At 66.1% G+C, this 16528-nt stretch overlaps 6 protein-coding genes across 8 annotated transcripts; 5 read left to right on the plus strand and 1 right to left on the minus strand.

The window, feature by feature from the left end:
• Nucleotides 1–309: 309 nt before the first annotated feature.
• On the plus strand, nt 310–1788 carry APOA1 (apolipoprotein A1). The gene is made up of 4 exons (XM_030464723.1): nt 310–361; nt 528–583; nt 755–908; nt 997–1788. Exons 2-4 carry the CDS (start codon nt 541–543, stop codon nt 1592–1594), a joined length of 795 nt encoding a protein of 264 aa, XP_030320583.1. The 5' UTR covers nt 310–361; nt 528–540; the 3' UTR covers nt 1595–1788.
• Nucleotides 1789–2145: 357 nt separating this feature from the next.
• APOC3 (apolipoprotein C3) lies at nt 2146–2836 on the minus strand. The gene is made up of 4 exons (XM_030464724.1): nt 2786–2836; nt 2634–2693; nt 2411–2534; nt 2146–2338 (listed from the first exon to the last, which is right to left on the minus strand). Exons 2-4 carry the CDS (start codon nt 2689–2691, stop codon nt 2242–2244), a joined length of 279 nt encoding a protein of 92 aa, XP_030320584.1. The 5' UTR covers nt 2692–2693; nt 2786–2836; the 3' UTR covers nt 2146–2241.
• Nucleotides 2837–3545: 709 nt separating this feature from the next.
• On the plus strand, nt 3546–5103 carry APOA4 (apolipoprotein A4). The gene is made up of 4 exons (XM_030464722.1): nt 3546–3635; nt 3717–3783; nt 3864–3990; nt 4088–5103. Exons 2-4 carry the CDS (start codon nt 3735–3737, stop codon nt 5013–5015), a joined length of 1104 nt encoding a protein of 367 aa, XP_030320582.1. The 5' UTR covers nt 3546–3635; nt 3717–3734; the 3' UTR covers nt 5016–5103.
• A 690-nt stretch (nt 5104–5793) lies between these two features.
• Nucleotides 5794–7402, plus strand: APOA5 (apolipoprotein A5). Its single transcript, XM_030464725.1, is given in 6 exon segments — nt 5794–5989; nt 6064–6157; nt 6310–6382; nt 6385–6529; nt 6532–6639; nt 6642–7402. Coding segments are annotated over 6 exon segments (1140 nt in total). The 5' UTR covers nt 5794–5940; the 3' UTR covers nt 7313–7402.
• Nucleotides 7403–7604: 202 nt separating this feature from the next.
• ZPR1 (ZPR1 zinc finger) lies at nt 7605–11195 on the plus strand. Of its 3 annotated transcripts, none has more exons than XM_030464719.1 (14): nt 7606–7764; nt 8187–8348; nt 8519–8609; nt 8716–8786; nt 9027–9113; nt 9198–9320; nt 9412–9465; nt 9543–9609; nt 9735–9805; nt 9961–10050; nt 10133–10243; nt 10338–10424; nt 10536–10601; nt 10879–11195. In XM_030464719.1, exons 1-14 carry the CDS (start codon nt 7633–7635, stop codon nt 11002–11004), a joined length of 1338 nt encoding a protein of 445 aa, XP_030320579.1. In that variant the 5' UTR covers nt 7606–7632; the 3' UTR covers nt 11005–11195. The 3 variants fall into 3 exon arrangements, with proteins under 3 accessions (XP_030320580.1, XP_030320579.1, XP_030320581.1); XM_030464721.1 differs by having other exon boundaries at nt 7682–7764; nt 8213–8348; nt 10879–11077; XM_030464720.1 differs by lacking the exon at nt 10338–10424 and having other exon boundaries at nt 7605–7764; nt 10879–11077.
• Nucleotides 11196–11209: 14 nt separating this feature from the next.
• BUD13 (BUD13 homolog) lies at nt 11210–16201 on the plus strand. The gene is given in 12 exon segments (XM_030464717.1): nt 11210–11480; nt 11768–11858; nt 11970–12054; nt 12200–12251; nt 12466–12776; nt 12779–13114; nt 13335–13576; nt 13810–13918; nt 14205–14343; nt 14701–14885; nt 14987–15068; nt 15233–16201. Coding segments are annotated over 12 exon segments (1986 nt in total). The 5' UTR covers nt 11210–11220; the 3' UTR covers nt 15327–16201.
• Nucleotides 16202–16528: the final 327 nt, after the last annotated feature.

The following is a 16528-nucleotide window of genomic DNA, read 5'->3' on the forward strand; positions in this document are numbered from 1 at the left end:
CAGGCCAGATCCCCGCGGGTATAAACCTTGTCCCCGGGCCGGCGGCCAACCCCCGGGGGCTGCCGAGGGGCCCCCTCAGCAGCCAGCAGGAATCTGGGTCACCGGGAGCGTAAACAGGCTCCTTGGCCGGCCCCATCGCCCTGGGGCAGCCCCCGGGGCCGGGCGGCCCTTGCCAAGCCGGCGCTCCGCGGTGCTGGCCCCGCCACGATCCTTGAACCCGGGGCCACATGGCCGGGCCGGGAGCGGCTGCGGGGCCGCGGCGTTGGCTTATCGCCGGCCGCCTCCTCCTCCATAAATAGCGGCGCCGGGAAGCGACCGGAGCAGACGGGACAACCGGCAGCACGGCGGCGGGACACAGCCGGTAAGACCCCGGCGGCTGCCGGAGACCCCCAGCCCTGGGCGGCTCCCGGGGACCCCCGTCCCTCCAAGTGCCGCGGTGCAGCGGGACGGGGACCCCATCTCACATCGGGCTGGGGGGACCGAGCGACCACCTCGCCCTGCGCCCAACTCTTTCGCTCTGCCCCCAGGTTCAGCGCCAAGATGAGAGCCGTGGTGGTGGCCCTCGCCCTTCTCTGCCTGACCGGTAGGTCCCGGGGGGGCTGGGGCAGAGGGCGGCAGAGCGCTGCGGGAAGCACCGCAGCTTCCAAAGATCCGGGCTGCAGACGGGCAGCTCCCAGCTCCACTCCCGAGCTAGGCAGGGATCGAGCCCTCCTGCCGGGCAGCCCGTCCTGAGCACCCCGCGCTCTCCCCGCAGGCATCCAGGCCCGCTCCTTCTGGCAGCAGGATGAGCCCCAGGCACCCCTGGATCGCCTCAAGGACATGGTGGAAGTGTACCTGGAGACCCTGAAGGCCAGCGGCAAGGATGTCGTCTCCCAGTTCGACTCCTCTGCCGTGGGCAAACAGCTGGAGTAAGTGGTGTGGAGAGCGTGGCAGGGGCTGGCGGGGGGGAGGGGGTTCCCGGGGTGCCCTGTGTGACCCCCCTGCCCCTCTCCGCAGCCTGAAGTTGAGCGACAACCTGGACACGCTGAGCGCAGCCGCCACCAAGCTGCGGGAGGACATGGCCCCCTACTACAAGGAGGTGCGGGAGATGTGGCTGAAGGACACGGAGTCCCTGCGCCAGGAGCTGACCAAGGACCTGGAGGAGGTGAAGGTGAAGATCCAGCCCTTCCTGGACCGGTTCTCAGCCAAGTGGACGGAGGATCTGGAGCAGTACCGCCAGCGCCTGGCACCTGTGGCCCAGGACCTGAAGGAGCTGACCAAGCAGAAGATAGAGCTACTGCAGGAGAAACTGACCCCGGTGGCTGAGGAGGCTCGGGACCGCCTGCGCGGGCACGTGGAGGAGCTGCGCAAGAACCTGGCACCCTACAGCGACGAGCTGCGCCAGAAGCTGAGCCAAAAGCTGGAGGAAATCCGGGAGAAGGGCATCCCCCAGGCCACCGAGTACCAGGCCAAGCTGGTGGAGCAGCTCAGCAACCTGCGCGAGAAGGTGACGCCCCTGCTGCAGGACTTCAAGGAGCGCCTCACCCCCTACACCGAGACCCTCAAGAACCGCTTCATCACCCTCCTGGACGACCTCCAGAAGAACGTGGCCTGAAGCAGGAACTGACCCCAGACCCGCTCCCCACCCTGCCTGGGGGGCTTCCCCCCGGGGGAGCTCTGGGGACGGGCTGCAGGAGCCCCGGGCCAGGCCAGTCCTCCCTGGGGACCCCCCGTCTCCCCCTCCTGCCACCCCCCTCCCCGAACCGGCGTTGCTCTCAGCTTTGCCCTCATTTTGTCAAATAAACGTGACTTAAGTTATTGGAGCTCGCTCAGTCTTTGCAGTGGATGCTGGCGGGGGGCAGCAGCCAGGGCCGAGGGGCACTCCTGGGGGTCTCGACGGGAGGGGGACAGGGGACAGGGAGCTGGCAAGGAGGGTCCTCTGGGTTGTCCTCACTGACAGCTCTGTGGATGGCTCTGCCGGCACAGAGCTCTGCTGGACCACGGTGGGGGCTGGTTCCACAGCAGGGGATCCCCCCCAAGAGCAGCACCCCACTGCCCACACCCTCACCCCATTGCTAGGGGGTCCTAGCAGCCCGGTACAGCCCCTCCCCACTGTGCAGCCCCCTCGTCACAGACCCCCACCCCTCCAGTGAGGCCACCACCACGTCTGCTTCAGCGCCGCTTTATTGCAACAACCATGATGATGGAGGGGGGGCTGGGGAGACCCCAGGCCGGCCCCTACCCGGCCACCCCCCGACGGGGCTATGAGGCCGGTGTCTTCTTCCAGAACTCGACAATTTGCTCCTTCAGCCGGGCCAGCTTCTCCTTGGCCAGCGCCGACGTCTCCGACAGCCAGCGCCTGCAAGAGGAGGGGGCTCAGCGCGGGGGGCGGGCCGGGGGGCCGGGCTGGTGGGGGGGAGGTGGGGGGCACCTGGCCTGCTGAACCGCCTCCGAGTCCCGCAGGGCGGTGAAGGTTTCCTTGGCCATGGCGGTGGCTTTCTGGGTGTATTCCTGCACCGACTTCAGCGCCTCCGGCTCCTTGGGCCCCTCGGCCCCTGCGAGCACAAGCCCCGGTGGGAGCGGGGAGATGGAGCCGGGAGGCTGCGCACCCCTCCTGGGTGCCCCCAGGACCCACAGCCCTCACCCCCCCTTACTTGCTCCCACTGCCAGGACAGCGGTGCAGGTGAGTGCGAACAGGAGCGACAACTTCATGGCTGGGGAGACAGCAGAGGAGGTGACACGGGGGTCCCAGCCCCGTCCCCGACCCCTTCCCATCACGACCCCCTCCAGGGGCTTCCCCACTCACCTGTGCCGGGCTCTGCTCCTCGGGGGCGGCCCCAGTTCCCCCTTTATACCCTTCCCCAGCCGCCCGGGGGGGATCGTGCAAAGGTCAGGGTCGGTGGGGCGGGCGGGGAGGGGGCGGCTGCCGGCATTGTCCCCACTGCCAGCCTCGCTGAGAGGGGACTGCCTCGGGCCAGGAGTTGGGAAATCTTTGGGGACCGGGGCTCCCGAGGGCTCTGTCCTGTGTCCCTGTGTGTCCCTGCATGTCCCTGTGTGTTTGCTGGCGGGCGTGCAGCCAGCGCGGTGCCCACTGCAAGGGCACACCACGGTGGTGGACGCCGTGGGGACAGGCCTGGGGCTGACCTCGGGGCACACAGGACAGGGGTGACATCCAGGGGGCACCGACCCCGGGCACGGTGCCACGGGGCTGGCCTTACGCAGGGCAAAGCATAAGATTGGCCAATCCCTCTCCCTGCCAGCCTTGCCCTTCAGCCCGGGGTGACACATCCCAGGGTGGAGTGTGACCCTGGGGCATGTACTGAGACCCCAACTCCCACGGCCAGGTACTCACTGGGGTCTCAGATCCAGTGGCACCAGCACTGTGTGGGCACAGCTAGTGTGTACCCCATCCTCTGTGAGCCCTGGGCCCCCCACATGGGTAATGCCAGGGCTGGGGATGATGTCAGTGCTGGGGGTGGTGTCAGGGCTGGGGGTGATGTCAGGGCTGGGTATGCTTCAGGCACTTCCACGTTGCAACCTTGCTAAAGTCCAAGCTGGTGTCACAGGAATGTGTGGAACCCGCCAAGGGCTCCCGAGCTCCATAAATAGCAGGCAGGCAGTCCCGGCACCAGAGGCACCCAGAGGCAGCACAGCAGGTAAGGGCTGCGTGGTGGGGCAGGAGAGCTGGAAGCTGCTGGCATCCAGGGCTCCCCTCACCACCTCTCTGTGTCCCGCAGGCACTTCCAGCCCTCAGGATGGGTTTGAAGGTGGCCTCCCTTGTCCTGGTGCTCCTGGCACTCTCAGGTGAGGTGGAGCACGGGTCCCCGCTGCCGGGAGGGGGGGTCTTGGGTTGTGCTGGTGCTGACCCCCGTGTCTGATCACAGGTGCACAGGCTGATGTCAAGCCAGACGAGGTGGCCAGCGTGCTGGTGAAGTACTTCACTGACCTGGGCAGCAATGCCAAGGAGTCAGTGGACACCCTGCAGCAATCCGAGATCACCAAGCAGCTCAGGTGAGCGGAGCAGAGGGGCTGGGGCAGGGGGGGATGGCCGGGGGGTGTGGAGGGGGCTCTGGGCACACCAGAGAGCTGAGGTGCCCCGTGTCCACAGCACCCTGCTGAAGAGCAACCTGCAGACCGTCAACTCCTACGCTGAGTACCTGCAGGGGCAGCTGGTGCCCTTCGCCAAGGAGCTGCAGGCGCGGCTGGCGCAGGACTCGCAGCGGCTGAAGGAGCAGATCCGGCAGGAGCTCTCGGAGCTTCAGGCCAAGCTGGCGCCCTACGCCGACGAGGTCCACCAGCAGATCAGCACCAACATCCACCAGCTGCAGGCCAAGATGAGCCCCTTCGCCGAGGAGCTGCGCTCCCAGGTGGACCAGGGGGCCGGGGAGCTGCGTCAGGCGCTGGAGCAGCAGGCGGCCCGGCTGCGGGAGAGGCTGCAGGACAACGCCGAGAGCGTCCAAGCCTCCCTCAGCCCCTACGCCGACCAGCTGCAGCAGCAGATCGACGGCGGGGTGGAGAGCCTGAAGGAGCGGCTGAGCCCCGTGGCCGACCAGCTGAAGGCCCAGGTGGAGCAGAGCGTGGCGGAGCTGCAGAAGGGGCTCAGCCCCTACGCCCAGGACGTGCAGGACAAACTGAACCGGCAGCTGGAGAGCCTGACAGCACAGATGCAGCGGGCGACCGAGGAGCTGCGAGCACACCTGGCTACCAGCTCGGAGGAGCTGCGAGCCCAGCTCAGCCCGCTGGTCCAGGAGCTGCGGCAAGTGGCCGACGGCCACGGCGAGGACCTGCGGCAGCGCTTGGCCCCCCTGGCCCAGCAGCTGGACCAGCGTGTGGAGCAGACCCTGGAGGCGTTCCGGCAGCGGGCAGCCCCCATCGGAGAGGCCTTGGGGCAGCAGCTGGTGCAGAGGCTGCAGGAGCTGCAGGGAAAGCTGGACACGGGCGCTGCGGGCCTGGAGGATCACATGGAGCTGCTGGAGAAGGAGGTGCGGGACAAGGTGGCCGCCTTCCTCGGCTCCACCGAGCCTGCCCAACACTGAGCACCCCTCCCACGCCGCGGGGGTCTCCGTGGGTCCCCTCGCCCCAGCAGTGTCCCCTGGCAGAAATAAACTGTCCCCTCCCCATGCACTCGCTGGTCCGTGTCCCTCCTTCACCCCCTTCTCCCACAGCCACGGGGTGGGAAACCTGGTCCTGGTCCTGCTGCTCCCAGGGGGGAAAAACCCCCGAGCCCGGGCCCTAGGGAGGGGAAGGGAGGCGGGGGGCCGGCGGGTGGGGGTCTCGGGGTCTCGTCCGTGGGCGGCTCAGCCCAGGGAAGGGCAAGAGGCAAAGGGAGGACAGGGAGAGGGGGGGTGTCGGTGTCCCGGGGGTAGCGGAGCTGTGCTGGGAGCGGGTTGGGACCGGGGGCTGCAGACGCGGCCGCTGCGCCTGTGTCGCCCTCCCCCGGTACGGCCGGAGCCGGGCTCACCCTCCCACACCCTCCCTGGCCCCATCCCGGGGCTCCGGGCTCCCTTTCCCCCCGGTTTGGGCTGCGAGTCCCCGCCGGAGGAGCTGCCAGCTCTGCAGCCCCATTCCTGTCCCTGTCCCCCCCGGCAGCTCCCCGGGGGCGAAGGGCAGCGGCGAGGGCAGGGTCAGCCCCGGCCCCGGGGCTCCTCCGCACCGCGGGGTGGGTGCGGGCGGGGGGTTCGGGCTGGGAGATGCTCGGGGAGGAGGTGGGGGTAGGACCGGGGCGAAGGGGCAGCCGGGGAGCGATCCCCGCGTCCCCTCTCCGGGGGGAACCTCCACGTTGTGTTTACACCGAGTCCGGTCCAAAGAGCCGACCCCTGCGGACGCGCCTTACCGCCGGCAGGCCCCCGGCTATAAAGGCAGCGGGAGGGACCCGGCAGGCAGCGGAGCCGGTCCGGAGGAGCTGGGCCCGTCCCGTGTGCTCCCCGGGATCCCCGAGAACCCCTCGGAACCGGGCGCACCATGGCTCTCCGGGCTGCGCTTCTCCTCGCCCTCCTGGCCACCTTCCCGGGTGGGTTCCGAGCGGGGGAGCTGGGCCGGGGCTGGGTGGGCAGCACCAGAGCCCCCTCCCCTGCTCTCCCGCAGTGGCACCGGCCGGACCGGGGCGGAGCGGCTTCTGGGCCGAACTCATCCAGCTGACCGGAGACAAGGACGGTCCCAAGCTGGGCAGAAGCGTGGGGTGAGTAGGGGGCGAGCTCCCCCCCCCTCCCCGCCAGAGCCCCTCGGGACCCCTCTCCTCCTTCCCGGGGACAAAAATTATCTCAGGTGCCAACAGCTTTACTGGGGTCGTGCTGGGGGGACACTGGGGTGAGGGTCTGCTCCGACCCGCAGGAAACCGAAGGGAAGCGTCCAGGATGGGGTGGGCTGCGTGGGGAACCTCCTGGAGAAGGGGACACCCCTGGAGAGGGACCCCCAGGACACGGACAGCTGAGGGGGGAGCTGGAGAACCTGCGGGTGAAGCTGTCCCCCCTCAGGAGGTTCCTCAGGAGGCTCCTGCGGGATCTCCGGCACCGCCTGCGTCCCTTCACCCGGGAGCTGCTGATCGGGTGTCCCCGCGGTGGCACCTGGTGACAGCCGAGCTCCTTGGGGGTGCTGACGAGGTCCAGAGGTTCCTGTCCCGCCAGGACCAGGTCACCTCCCACCCCGAGCAGCTGGGGGACACCCCCAGCCCCACGCCCGGAGCATGGTGACAGAGATCCCGTGGCACTGCCACCTCCTCCCGCACAGCCCCCGCACCCCGGGGCGGCTCAGCCAGGAGCTGTGGGACAGGCTGACCCGGAACGCCCGGGACCTGCACGGGAAGATCCAGAAGAACCTGGAGCAGCTCCAGGCCCAGCTGAGCCCGGCAGAGCGTCCGGGCGGTGCCGAGGAGATGTCCCGGGGTCAGACACTGCTCATGGGGACACAGCCGGGGACACACCCAAGGACACACCTGGGGACACAGCCAGAGATACACCTGGAGATACACCCGGGGACACACCCGGGAATACACCTGGAGACACAGTCGGAGATACACCTGGAGATACACCCGGGGAGACACCCGGGGACACACCCGGGAATACACCTGGAGACACAGTCGGAGATACACCCAAGGACACACCCAGGGACACACCTGGGGACACAGCCAGAGATACACCTGGAGACACAGTCGGAGATACACCTGGGAACACACCTGGGGACACGCCCAGTGACACACCCAAGTGGCCACCCCGCCTCCAGGAGCTCTGTAGGGACCTGGCCCGCAGCCTGGCCACATGGGGGACACCGCGGTGGCAGAGTCAGGAGGACATCAGTGAACAGTGCGGGTGGCAGGGGGACACCTGGGGACACCTGAGACACCTGGGGACATCAGGGGACATCAGGGGACACCTGGGGACACCTGGGGACACCTGGGGACACCTGGGGACACCTGGGGACACCTGGGGACATCAGGGGACACCTGGGGACACCTGGGGACATCAGGGGACACCTGGGGACACCTGGGGAGGGCAGGGCCGGGGGGACCCGGGTAGCCCGGCAGGGGGCGCAGTGCTGACGTCAATCAAAGGCGCCGCAGCGCTGGGGCGGGGTGTCGCCTCCTTCGCTCCCTTTCGTCACGTGTCCTGTCGCACCCTCTCGCGTCACTTCCGGTCGCCGCCGGGTCCTTCCGGGAAGATGTCGGCGCTGGGAGCGCTGGAGGCGGCGGCCGGGAGCGGGGGGACTGCGCTGTTCCGTCCCCTGAGCGCCGAGGACGGGGAGCAGCGGCCCGCGGAGATCGAGTCCCTGTGCATGAACTGTTACCGCAACGTGAGCGGGGCTGCGGGGGCTGCGGGGGCTGGGACCGGGCTGGGACCGGGCTGGGACCGGGCTGCTGGGGGAGAGGAGCTGCGGGGGGGCGGGATGGGAGCTGCGGGGTCAGGGCACGGGAACCGGGGGTCAGCGGGGGATGGGGGGGATCTGCCCAGAGCCTCAGCAGCTCTCTGGGTCGGTCTGGGTACAGGGAGCTGGCGGGGGCCATGGGGCGGGGGACAGTGGGGTGTGGAGGGCAGGGCAGAGGCTGGAGGGGGTGTCAGGGGTGTCAGGGGCTGTCAGAGGTCTCAGGGGTCTCAGGGGGTCTCAGGGGGTGTCAGAGGTCTCAGGGGTCTCAGGGGGTGTCAGGGGTGTGCTGGGCACAGGGAGCTGCCCTCGGGCAGGGCACTGGGGGTGATGTTGTCCCCTCACTGCTGCAGGGGGTGACACGGCTCCTGCTCACCAGGATCCCCTTCTTCAAAGAGATCATCGTCAGCTCCTTTGCCTGCAACAGCTGCTCCTGGTCCAACACTGAGATCCAGTCTGCTGGCAGGATCCAGGAGCAGGGGGTGTGCTACAGCCTGGCTGTCACCTCCCGGCAGGTGAGCAGGGACCCCCCTGGCCCTGTCCCTGTCCCCCCAGGCTGGGGGGTCCTGAGTGAGGAGCAGTGGTGGCTGTCAGGGTGCAAGCACTGAGTGTCCAGGCTGTGCTGGGAGGGGGGAGGCTGCCAGCCCAGCGTGCCCCTCAGGCTGCTCCCTGCCCATCCCTGCAGGACATGGACAGGGAGGTGGTGAAGACTGAGTGTGCCACAGCTCGGATCCCTGAGCTGGACTTTGAGATCCCTGCCTTCACCCAGAAGGGAGGTGAGTGGGGTGTGCCCCCCACCCGTGGGCTGCAGGCTCTGTGCTGTGGGGGATTCACCCCTCTGGGCTGTGTCTGACTGTGCTGTCACTGCTGTGTCCTGCCCAGTCCTGACCACCATTGAGGGGATCATTGACAGAGCCCTGGCTGGGCTGGAGCAGGACCAGCCCCTCCGCAGGGTGAGTGCTGCCACAGGGCTCCTTCCTCCTCCTCCTCCTCCTCCTCCTCCTTCCTCCTCCTTCCTCCTCCTTCCTCCTCCTTCCTCCTCCTTCCTCCTCCTTCCTCCTCCTTCCTCCTCCTTCCTCCTCCTTCCTCCTCCTTCCTCCTCCTCCTCTCCCTGCTGGCACAGGAGGACTCCATGCTCCCAGCCTTGCCCTCAGCTCTGCCCAGGGATCCCTCCAGTGTCTCCTCTGCTGCAGGAAACTGATGAGGAGGTGGCCAGGAAGATTGAGGAGTTCATCAGGAGGCTGAGGCAGCTCAAGGAACTTCATTCCCCCTTCACCTTTGTGAGTAGGGGCAGGAGCTCAGCTCCCTCTTGCCCAGGGGGGGCTCAGGGTCACCCCTGAGCATCTTCCCTCCTCCTCCTGCAGATCTTGGACGACCCCTCAGGGAACAGCTTTGTGGAGAACCCCCACGCCCCACGGAAGGACGAGGCCCTGGTGGTCACTCACTACAGGAGGAGTCCCCAGCAGGCAGCCATGCTGGGGCTGGAGGTGAGGGGGGGGCACTCCCTGCTGCAGGGGGGGCCAGCAGGGCTCATCAGGGCCAAGGAGGTGACAGTGGCTCTGGTGTCCCCCCTGGCAGGGTGAGGAGGTGGCTGAGAAGGCAGCAGATCCTGCAGAGGAGCTGAGGAACGAGGTGGGTGACTGCAGGGACCTCAGGGGGGGCTCCCTGAGCTTTTCTCATCTCCTTTTGCCCCCCCTGCCCCCTCCCAGGTGCTGCAGTTCAACACCAACTGCCCCGAGTGCAACGCCCCAGCCAGCACCAACATGAAGTTAGTGCGTATCCTCTGCTGCCCCTCACAGCCTGGCAGTGCTGATCCTGCAGGGCTGGGCAAAGCCTCAGCCTGCCTCCTGGGGACCTGAGGACCTCTTCTTGTTGAGTTTCCCTTGACTGCTTTGCCTCAGAAATCCCCCACTTCAAGGAGGTGATCATCATGGCCACTGCCTGCGACTCCTGTGGGCACAGAACCAACGAGGTGGGAAGGGGGCTGGGGGGAGGTGCTGGGGGGGTCTCTGAGCTGCACACAAAGGGGAGAATTCACCCCTGAGGAGCTGGGGTCTGGTGCAGACAGAACCCTGGGGGTTTGGGGTGGTTTTGGGGCAAAGCTCCCTGATTTGTGGCTGTTCCCAGGTGAAGTCTGGAGGAGCCATCGAGCCCCAGGGCACCAGGATCACCCTGCGGATCACAGACCCCTCTGACATGACCCGGGACATCCTGAAGGTGCTGGGGGGCACCCGGGGGGTCTGTCCCTGCCCCTGGGGGTGCCTGGGGGCTGATGAGGGGGGGGGTCTCACCCTTGCAGTCAGAGACCTGCAGCGTGGAGATCCCTGAGCTGGAGTTCGAGCTGGGGATGGGAGCACTGGGGGGGAAATTCACCACACTGGAGGGGCTGCTGAAGGACATCAGGGAGCTGGTGAGTGGTCCTGTGCTGCTGCTTCAGGGGGGGGGCTGGGACCCCCACTCCTCACCCCCTGGGGTGGGCTGAAGTGGCAGTTCTGCTCTTGCAGGTGGAGAGGAATCCCTTCACCCTGGGGGACAGCTCTGCCCCCAGCAAGGCTGAGAAACTGCAGGAGTTTGTGGGGAGGCTGCAGGAGGTGAGGGGCTGGGGGGTGCAGCTGCAGGAGGAGGGGGCTGGGGGGTGCAGCTGCAGGAGGAGGGGGCTGGGGGGGTGCAGCCCCCGTGCCCTGAGGGTGTGTTCTCTGCAGGTCATCGAGGGCAGGAGGAACGTTCACTTCATCATGGATGACCCTGCAGGGAACAGCTACCTCCAGGTGGGGTGGGGCAGGGGCTGGGGGGCTCTGGGGGGAGCTTGGGGTGGATTTTCTCCCTTCCCCTCCTGTCTGTGGGTGAGCAGAGCTCCCTGCAGGGCTGTGTCCGGGGGAAGGAAATGGCTGCTGGGTCTGTGGGGAGGGAGAGGGGCTGATGGGCTGGTGAGGGGGGGGGTCTGGCTGTTGGGGGGGGCAATGTGGGGGGGGTCTGGGTGTTGGGGGGCGATGGGACCCCGCCCTTCCCTGTGGGGTGTGACAGGGGCTCCCCCCCACCCCCCAGAACGTCTACGCCCCGGAGGAGGACCCGGAGCTGCGAGTGGAACGCTACGAGCGGAGCTTTGACCAGAACGAGGAGCTGGGGCTGAACGACATGAAAACCGAGGGCTACGAGACCCCCGCCCGCTAGCCCAGACCCCCCCTGCCCCCCCACACCCCCCAGCCACACCCTGACCACAGCCCCACAGCCCCACAGCCCCGCCTCCCCCATCCCCAGGGGACGAGGGGAGCGGGGGGGTCCCTGCTCTGCCGGGGGGAGCCCTCCCGGGGAGGTCTGGGGGGGCCTGGGGGGCGTTTTCCCCTTTAATAAAAGTGTCAATGGAGCCACCGTGTGAACCGCCCGCTCATGGCCCCGCCCACCGCGCCGCAAGCCACGCCCACGGAGTGGTTTGGCCACGCCCATTGGGCATCAATGAGCTCCGCCCATCTGGTGCCTGGCTCCGCGTCGCTGCTTTGTGACGTCACTCCCAGGCGCCAGGCGGGCAGCATGGCGGCGGCGGGGCTGTCGAAAGCCGAGTACCTGAGGCGGTACCTGAGCGGCCCCGAGCCCGCACAGCCCCGGCGGCGCCGCAAGAGGAAACCCCCGGGCGGTGCGGGCAGGAACGGGTGAGTGCGGGGCCCAGGGACGTCGCCCCCTCCCCGCACGGGCTGTTCGCCGCTCTGGGCCCCTCTCCCAGCCCCCCGGTCTTGTCCCCCGGGCCCTGTGTCCCCTCCAGGCCAGAAGCCTCCTTCCTTCTCCCGGGCAGAAATCCCTCCCCGCTCTCCCGGGTCGGAGCTTCCCGTCCTCACCAGCGCAGGGATCTCCCTTGCCCCGGCCCTGTCCCCTCCCCGGCCCAGCCCGCACGCTCGGGCGGTTCCTCCCCTGACGGTCGGGGCTCTCTCCCCGCTGCCAGGATGCGGATCGTGGATGACGATGTCAGCTGGAGCAGCATCGCTGCTGCCCAGGAGAAGGAGGAGGAGGAGGACGAAGGGGACATGCCCGTGGTGAGCGTTTGAGGGGGGGAACTCGGTCGGTGGGAGGTGGGGGTGTGGGGGAAGGGGCTGCCCCTCGATCCCCCCCTCGGGAGCTGAGGTGTCTCCCGGGGTCATCCCCAGGTGGCAGAATTCATCGATGAGCGTCCGGATGAAGTGAAGCTCATGGAGGAATTCCGGACAAACACCAAGTGGAAGCTGCTGGGAGGTGAGAGCAGAGCTCCCCTTCCCCCTCCTGAGCCCCTCACTGCTCTGGGCAGGGACATTGCACGGGACAAACCACGGGAAGAAAACGACCCTTGCAGAGCTGGGAAGGGCTGAGCTGTAACCATGGCAACTGTGTTTTGTTCCAGACCAGAATGAGGACTCACAGAGCTCAGACACCTCGGGTCCTGCTCCATCCAGGTGTGCTGCTCCCTTTGCTCTTGGTCCTGCCCTGCAGTGCCAGGAGCTGACACCCCCCAGGGGCTGCAGGGCCTCGGGGCAGCCCCAGGGAGTCACCCCCTGCCTTTGGGAGCCTGACTGGCTTCACAGCTCCTGCTTGGTGCTTGGTTCTGCTCTGGCCCTGCCAAAACAAACCCAATTCTGGTTTAATTTTTACCTTTTTCTCCCCTCCCAGGAGGCAGCGCCACGACTCCCCTGACACCTCCCCCGAGGAGGGGCTGCCACACAGCTCCCTGCATCTGTCACCCCCCCGGAGACCCCGACACGACTCCCCGGATCTGTCACCCCCCAGGAGAGAGAGAAGCAGCTCCCAGAACCCCCCGCCAGCCCGGCAGCACCAACGGGGTTCTGTGGACCTCTCACCCCCAGGAGACCCCGACACGACTCCCCAGATCTGTCACCCCCCCAGGAGACCCCGACACGACTCCCCAGATCTGTCACCCCCCAGGAGACCCCGACACGACTCCCCAGATCTGTCACCCCCCAGGAGACCCGACACGACTCCCCGGATCTGTCACCCCCCAGGAAGAAGCACGAGGACCCCTCAGACCCCTCCCCCCCTCGGCGCCACCGTCACGACTCCCCGGACCCCTCCCCCTCCAGGGGTGGGGGGAGGGGCTGCAGACCCCCCAGCAAGCTGCAGACAGGGGGGTCCCGGGGAGAGCAACCCCATCCAGGCCCCCCAAGAGACCCCCCAGGCGCCCCCAACCCCAGACCTCTCCCCCCACGCAGGAAGCGCCCCGGTTCTGACCCAGAGCTGTCCCCACCCCGCAGGAAGAGGACTGGGTCACCTGGGGGAGGGACCAGGCCCAGCAGAACCAAAGGTGGGTCTGTGTGTTTGTCAGTCTGTGTGTCTGTCAGCCTGTCTGTCAGTCTGTCAGTCAGTCAGTCAGTCTGTCAATCAGTCAGTCTGTCCCTCTGTCTGTCCCTCTGTCAGTCTCTCTGTGCTCCCCTGGCTGCAGCCCCGGGGTCCCTCACTCCTTCCATGAGATTCTTTGTCCGATTCCTTGATTTTTCACCTCAGAAATCCCTTCCTTCCCACAGGTGCTTCCCCAGCCCCCAGGAGGCCGAGGCAGATGTCCCCCCCACGGAGGGGCCTGAGACAGGACTCCAGCTCCCCCTCCCCACCCCGGGGGGTCTCAGGGGTCTCCCTGCAGCCTGCTCCCCACAGCAGCTCCACAGACTCGGATTTGTCCCCCCCCCGACGGGCTCTGCCCCCCCCCAGGGAGCAGCAGCAACGCTCCAGGAGCCCCCCTGAGCTCCTTCCTGGGGGGTCTCCCAAGAAGGTGAGTGTGTCCCCTGTCACCTCCTGCTGATGCCTCCTCCTGTGGGGCAGGAACCTCCCGTGGGGGGGTGGGCGTGGGGACCTCTGCCCTGGCTGGCAGCTCTGTCACCTCTGTGTCCCTGCTGTCACCTCTCTCCTCCCCTGGGCTGTCACACCCCTGCCTCACCAGACAGCCTGCAGGCAGCAGAGCTGTGATTTTGGGGGGGGGGGCTTTTTTTTTGGTTTGTTTTTCAGGAGAATGTGGTGATTCCTGGGATGAAAGCTGGGCTGGTGTCAGCTGAGGTGCTGAGGAGGGAGCAGGAGGAGCTCCGGAGGCTGGAGAGGAGCACCAAGCACTTGGAAGGTGGGGCTGTGGGGCAGCATCCAGGCAGGATGGAGGCTTCCTGGGATGGGTCAGACATCCCAGGGAACAAGAGGTTTATAAGGGGTGGATTCCAAGCAGTGCCAGGGAAGCCACGGGGAGGGAGGAGGAATTCCCTCTGCTCCAGTCACAAGGGGAGAGCTCGGAGGGCAGGAGCTGGGATCCTGTCTGGCTCTGCTGGGGGATGGACTGAGGGAAAGGGGACAGGGATGTGGAGCTGCCTGGGGGTGGGGAGGGGTCCCTGACACGAGGCCTCTGCTCCCTCCAGAGGAATCCAGGCATTCCCAGACTGTGTTCCGGGACAAGTCGGGTCGGAAGCGGGACCTGGCCCGGGAGCAGCTGGAGCAGAGGCAGAGAGAGGAGATCAACTCCCAGAGAGATGAGCAGTATGCCAAGTGGGGCAAGGGGTGAGTGTTCAGGGGGTGTGTGTGTGTGTGTCTGATGTCAGGCTGTGTCTGTGTGTGTGTGGATGATTTCATGCTGTGTGTGTCTGTCTCATTTCAGGCTCTGTGTGTATGATTTCAGGCTGTGTCTGTGTGTGATTTCATGCTGTGTGTGTCTGTGATTTCAGGCTGTGTCTGTGTGTGATTTCATGCTGTGTGTGTCTGTGATTTCAGGCTCTGTCTCTGTGTCTGATGTCAGGCTGTGTCTGTGTGTCATTTCAGAGTGTGTCTGTGTCTGTGTGTGTGATTTCAGGCTCTGTGTGTGTCTGTGTGTGTGTGTCTGTGTGTGTGTGTGTGATGTCATGCTGTGTGTATTTCCAGGCTGGCACAGGGCAAGCAGCAGCAGCAGAACCTGGAGGATGCCCTGAAGGAGATGCAGAAGCCCCTGGCCAGGTACATCGATGACCAGGACCTGGATCAGATGCTGAGGGAACAGGAGAGAGAAGGAGACCCCATGGCTGAGTTCATCAAGAAAAGGAAAGCCAAAGAGAGCAGAGAAAAGAAAGGTTTGGAGGCCAAGTGACCCCCCGAGTGCCACAGCTTCCCTGGGGAGTGAGGAGGTGCCTGGGCAGTTGGTTTGCAGCAGTTTTGTTCTTTTTATTCCTAGAAAAACCCCGGTACAAGGGACCAGCCCCCCCCCTCAACAGGTTCAACATCTGGCCCGGGCATCGCTGGGATGGAGTGGACAGGTAGGAGAGGGGCAGGCAGGGGTGGGGGGGTCTCACTTAGAGACACCAGGAGTTGTCAGCTGCAGGTGGAGGGGAAGCAGCCAGAGCTCCTGCTGGCTCTGGGAAGGTTCCTGGCTCCAGCACAGCTCCTGCTGGGCTCAGGGGCTCCTGGGTGTCCCCTGCAGGTCCAACGGGTTCGAGCAGCAGCGCTTTGCCAGGATGGCCAACAAGAAGGCAGTACAGGAGATGGCCTACAAGTGGAGTGTGGAGGACATGTAGGAGGGTGAGGAACCACACGCCCTGCCACAGCTCACAGGGCCAGGACCAAGCCCTCTCCTGGGTGCTCAGCAGCCCCTGTGCCCAGGGGGTGGGTGCAGAGAGGAGCTGCCCAGGGCTGTCCCTGCAGACAGGGCAGGACGAGCAGAGCCCTGGTGCCACCTGGAGCAGAGGTGGCCACTGCCCCTGGGAGCCTCAGCTCCCCCCTGCTCCCACACCAACTGCTGCAGGCCCTGCCCTCTGCTCTGTTTTAATTTGTTTTCTCACAGACTGTAGGATTTGTGCTTCGTTGTTTTATGCCAAATGCTTTTGAGGGCAGTTCAGGAGCCTTTGGGTGTCCTAAATCTCAGGTTTTCCCTCATGGTGAAAGCGTGGTGTGAACGCTGGGTGCTGCAGGGCTCCCCTCACCCTAGAGCTCTCTCTGTTCCTTCCGTTGTGTTCCAGCTCTCCTGGGGAGCAGCTGTACCCTCACCCTGCTCGGGGACCCTCCCTTCACCATTGTGTGGTGGCAGCTTTGTCCCCCGAGGCCTCTCTGGTGTCATCCAGGGGGGGCTGTGTCTCCAGGCCTGACCCTGTGTACCTGAAGGGATTTGTTGTGCCTGGAGGGTGGGCTGGGAGGACCCCTCAGCCCTGCTCTGCCAGGATCCACGCGTGGAAATAAATTCCCTGGTTCCTGGAGTCCCGGGGAGCTGAGGCAGCAGTTGCCATGGAGATCCTGCTCTTCTGGGCAAACAGGGACTGGAGCTGCTCTGGGAGGAGAGAAGAGAACAGCAAAGGCTCCTCGGGAGAGGGAGAGCCCCGGGGCTTCCATCCCGGGATTGTCACTCACTGTGTCACCTCCCCAGCCCCTCTGTACCCCTGTCAATAAAAGCTCTTTTTGTACCTGACTCCGTGTGCTGGTGTTTGCTCCAAGGCAGGGAGGAAGAGGGGGAATAAACTGCTGAGTTTCCCCCAGAGGGAGAAGAATTGGGGGTCTTGTGGAGTGAGCTGGGGTTCAGCACAGCTCCTTCCCCCTTCTGACACCAACAGCACGGGGTTTTTGTTTTGGGTTTTTTCCCCCAGAACTTCAGGCAGCTGCAGCCTTCAGGAGTGGAGCTGCACTTGACATACCCTCATTTTTTGCTCTCAGGTGGTTCTGCAGCTGCACAGGGACAGAAAACAGAGTGGAACTGCTGAGCTGCCCTTCCCCTGCAGAGCTGCTGCCC

Source organism: Calypte anna, chromosome 24 (genome assembly GCF_003957555.1).
Source record: "Calypte anna isolate BGI_N300 chromosome 24, bCalAnn1_v1.p, whole genome shotgun sequence".
In the NCBI taxonomy this organism is placed as follows: Eukaryota; Metazoa; Chordata; class Aves; order Apodiformes; family Trochilidae; genus Calypte; species Calypte anna.

Excerpts from the sequence above, each read along its gene's own strand:
- APOA1 (XM_030464723.1), top strand. The coding sequence starts at position 541 with ATGAGAGCCGTGGTGGTGGCCCTCGCCCTTCTCTGCCTGACCG. Across the intron at positions 584-754 it reads CGCCCTTCTCTGCCTGACCG|GCATCCAGGCCCGCTCCTTC; the intron begins GTAGGTCCCGGG and ends CTCTCCCCGCAG. Across the intron at positions 909-996 it reads GCCGTGGGCAAACAGCTGGA|CCTGAAGTTGAGCGACAACC; the intron begins GTAAGTGGTGTG and ends CCCTCTCCGCAG.
- APOC3 (XM_030464724.1), bottom strand. The coding sequence starts at position 2,691 with ATGAAGTTGTCGCTCCTGTTCGCACTCACCTGCACCGCTGTCCTGGCA. Across the intron at positions 2,535-2,633 it reads TGTCCTGGCAGTGGGAGCAA|GGGCCGAGGGGCCCAAGGAG; the intron begins GTAAGGGGGGGT and ends TTGTGCTCGCAG. Across the intron at positions 2,339-2,410 it reads GAGGCGGTTCAGCAGGCCAG|GCGCTGGCTGTCGGAGACGT; the intron begins GTGCCCCCCACC and ends CTCCTCTTGCAG.
- APOA4 (XM_030464722.1), top strand. The coding sequence starts at position 3,735 with ATGGGTTTGAAGGTGGCCTCCCTTGTCCTGGTGCTCCTGGCACTCTCA. Across the intron at positions 3,784-3,863 it reads GGTGCTCCTGGCACTCTCAG|GTGCACAGGCTGATGTCAAG; the intron begins GTGAGGTGGAGC and ends GTCTGATCACAG. Across the intron at positions 3,991-4,087 it reads GAGATCACCAAGCAGCTCAG|CACCCTGCTGAAGAGCAACC; the intron begins GTGAGCGGAGCA and ends CCGTGTCCACAG.
- ZPR1 (XM_030464719.1), top strand. The coding sequence starts at position 7,633 with ATGTCGGCGCTGGGAGCGCTGGAGGCGGCGGCCGGGAGCGGGGGGACT. Across the intron at positions 8,349-8,518 it reads TGGCTGTCACCTCCCGGCAG|GACATGGACAGGGAGGTGGT; the intron begins GTGAGCAGGGAC and ends CCATCCCTGCAG. Across the intron at positions 9,321-9,411 it reads CAGCCATGCTGGGGCTGGAG|GGTGAGGAGGTGGCTGAGAA; the intron begins GTGAGGGGGGGG and ends CCCCCCTGGCAG.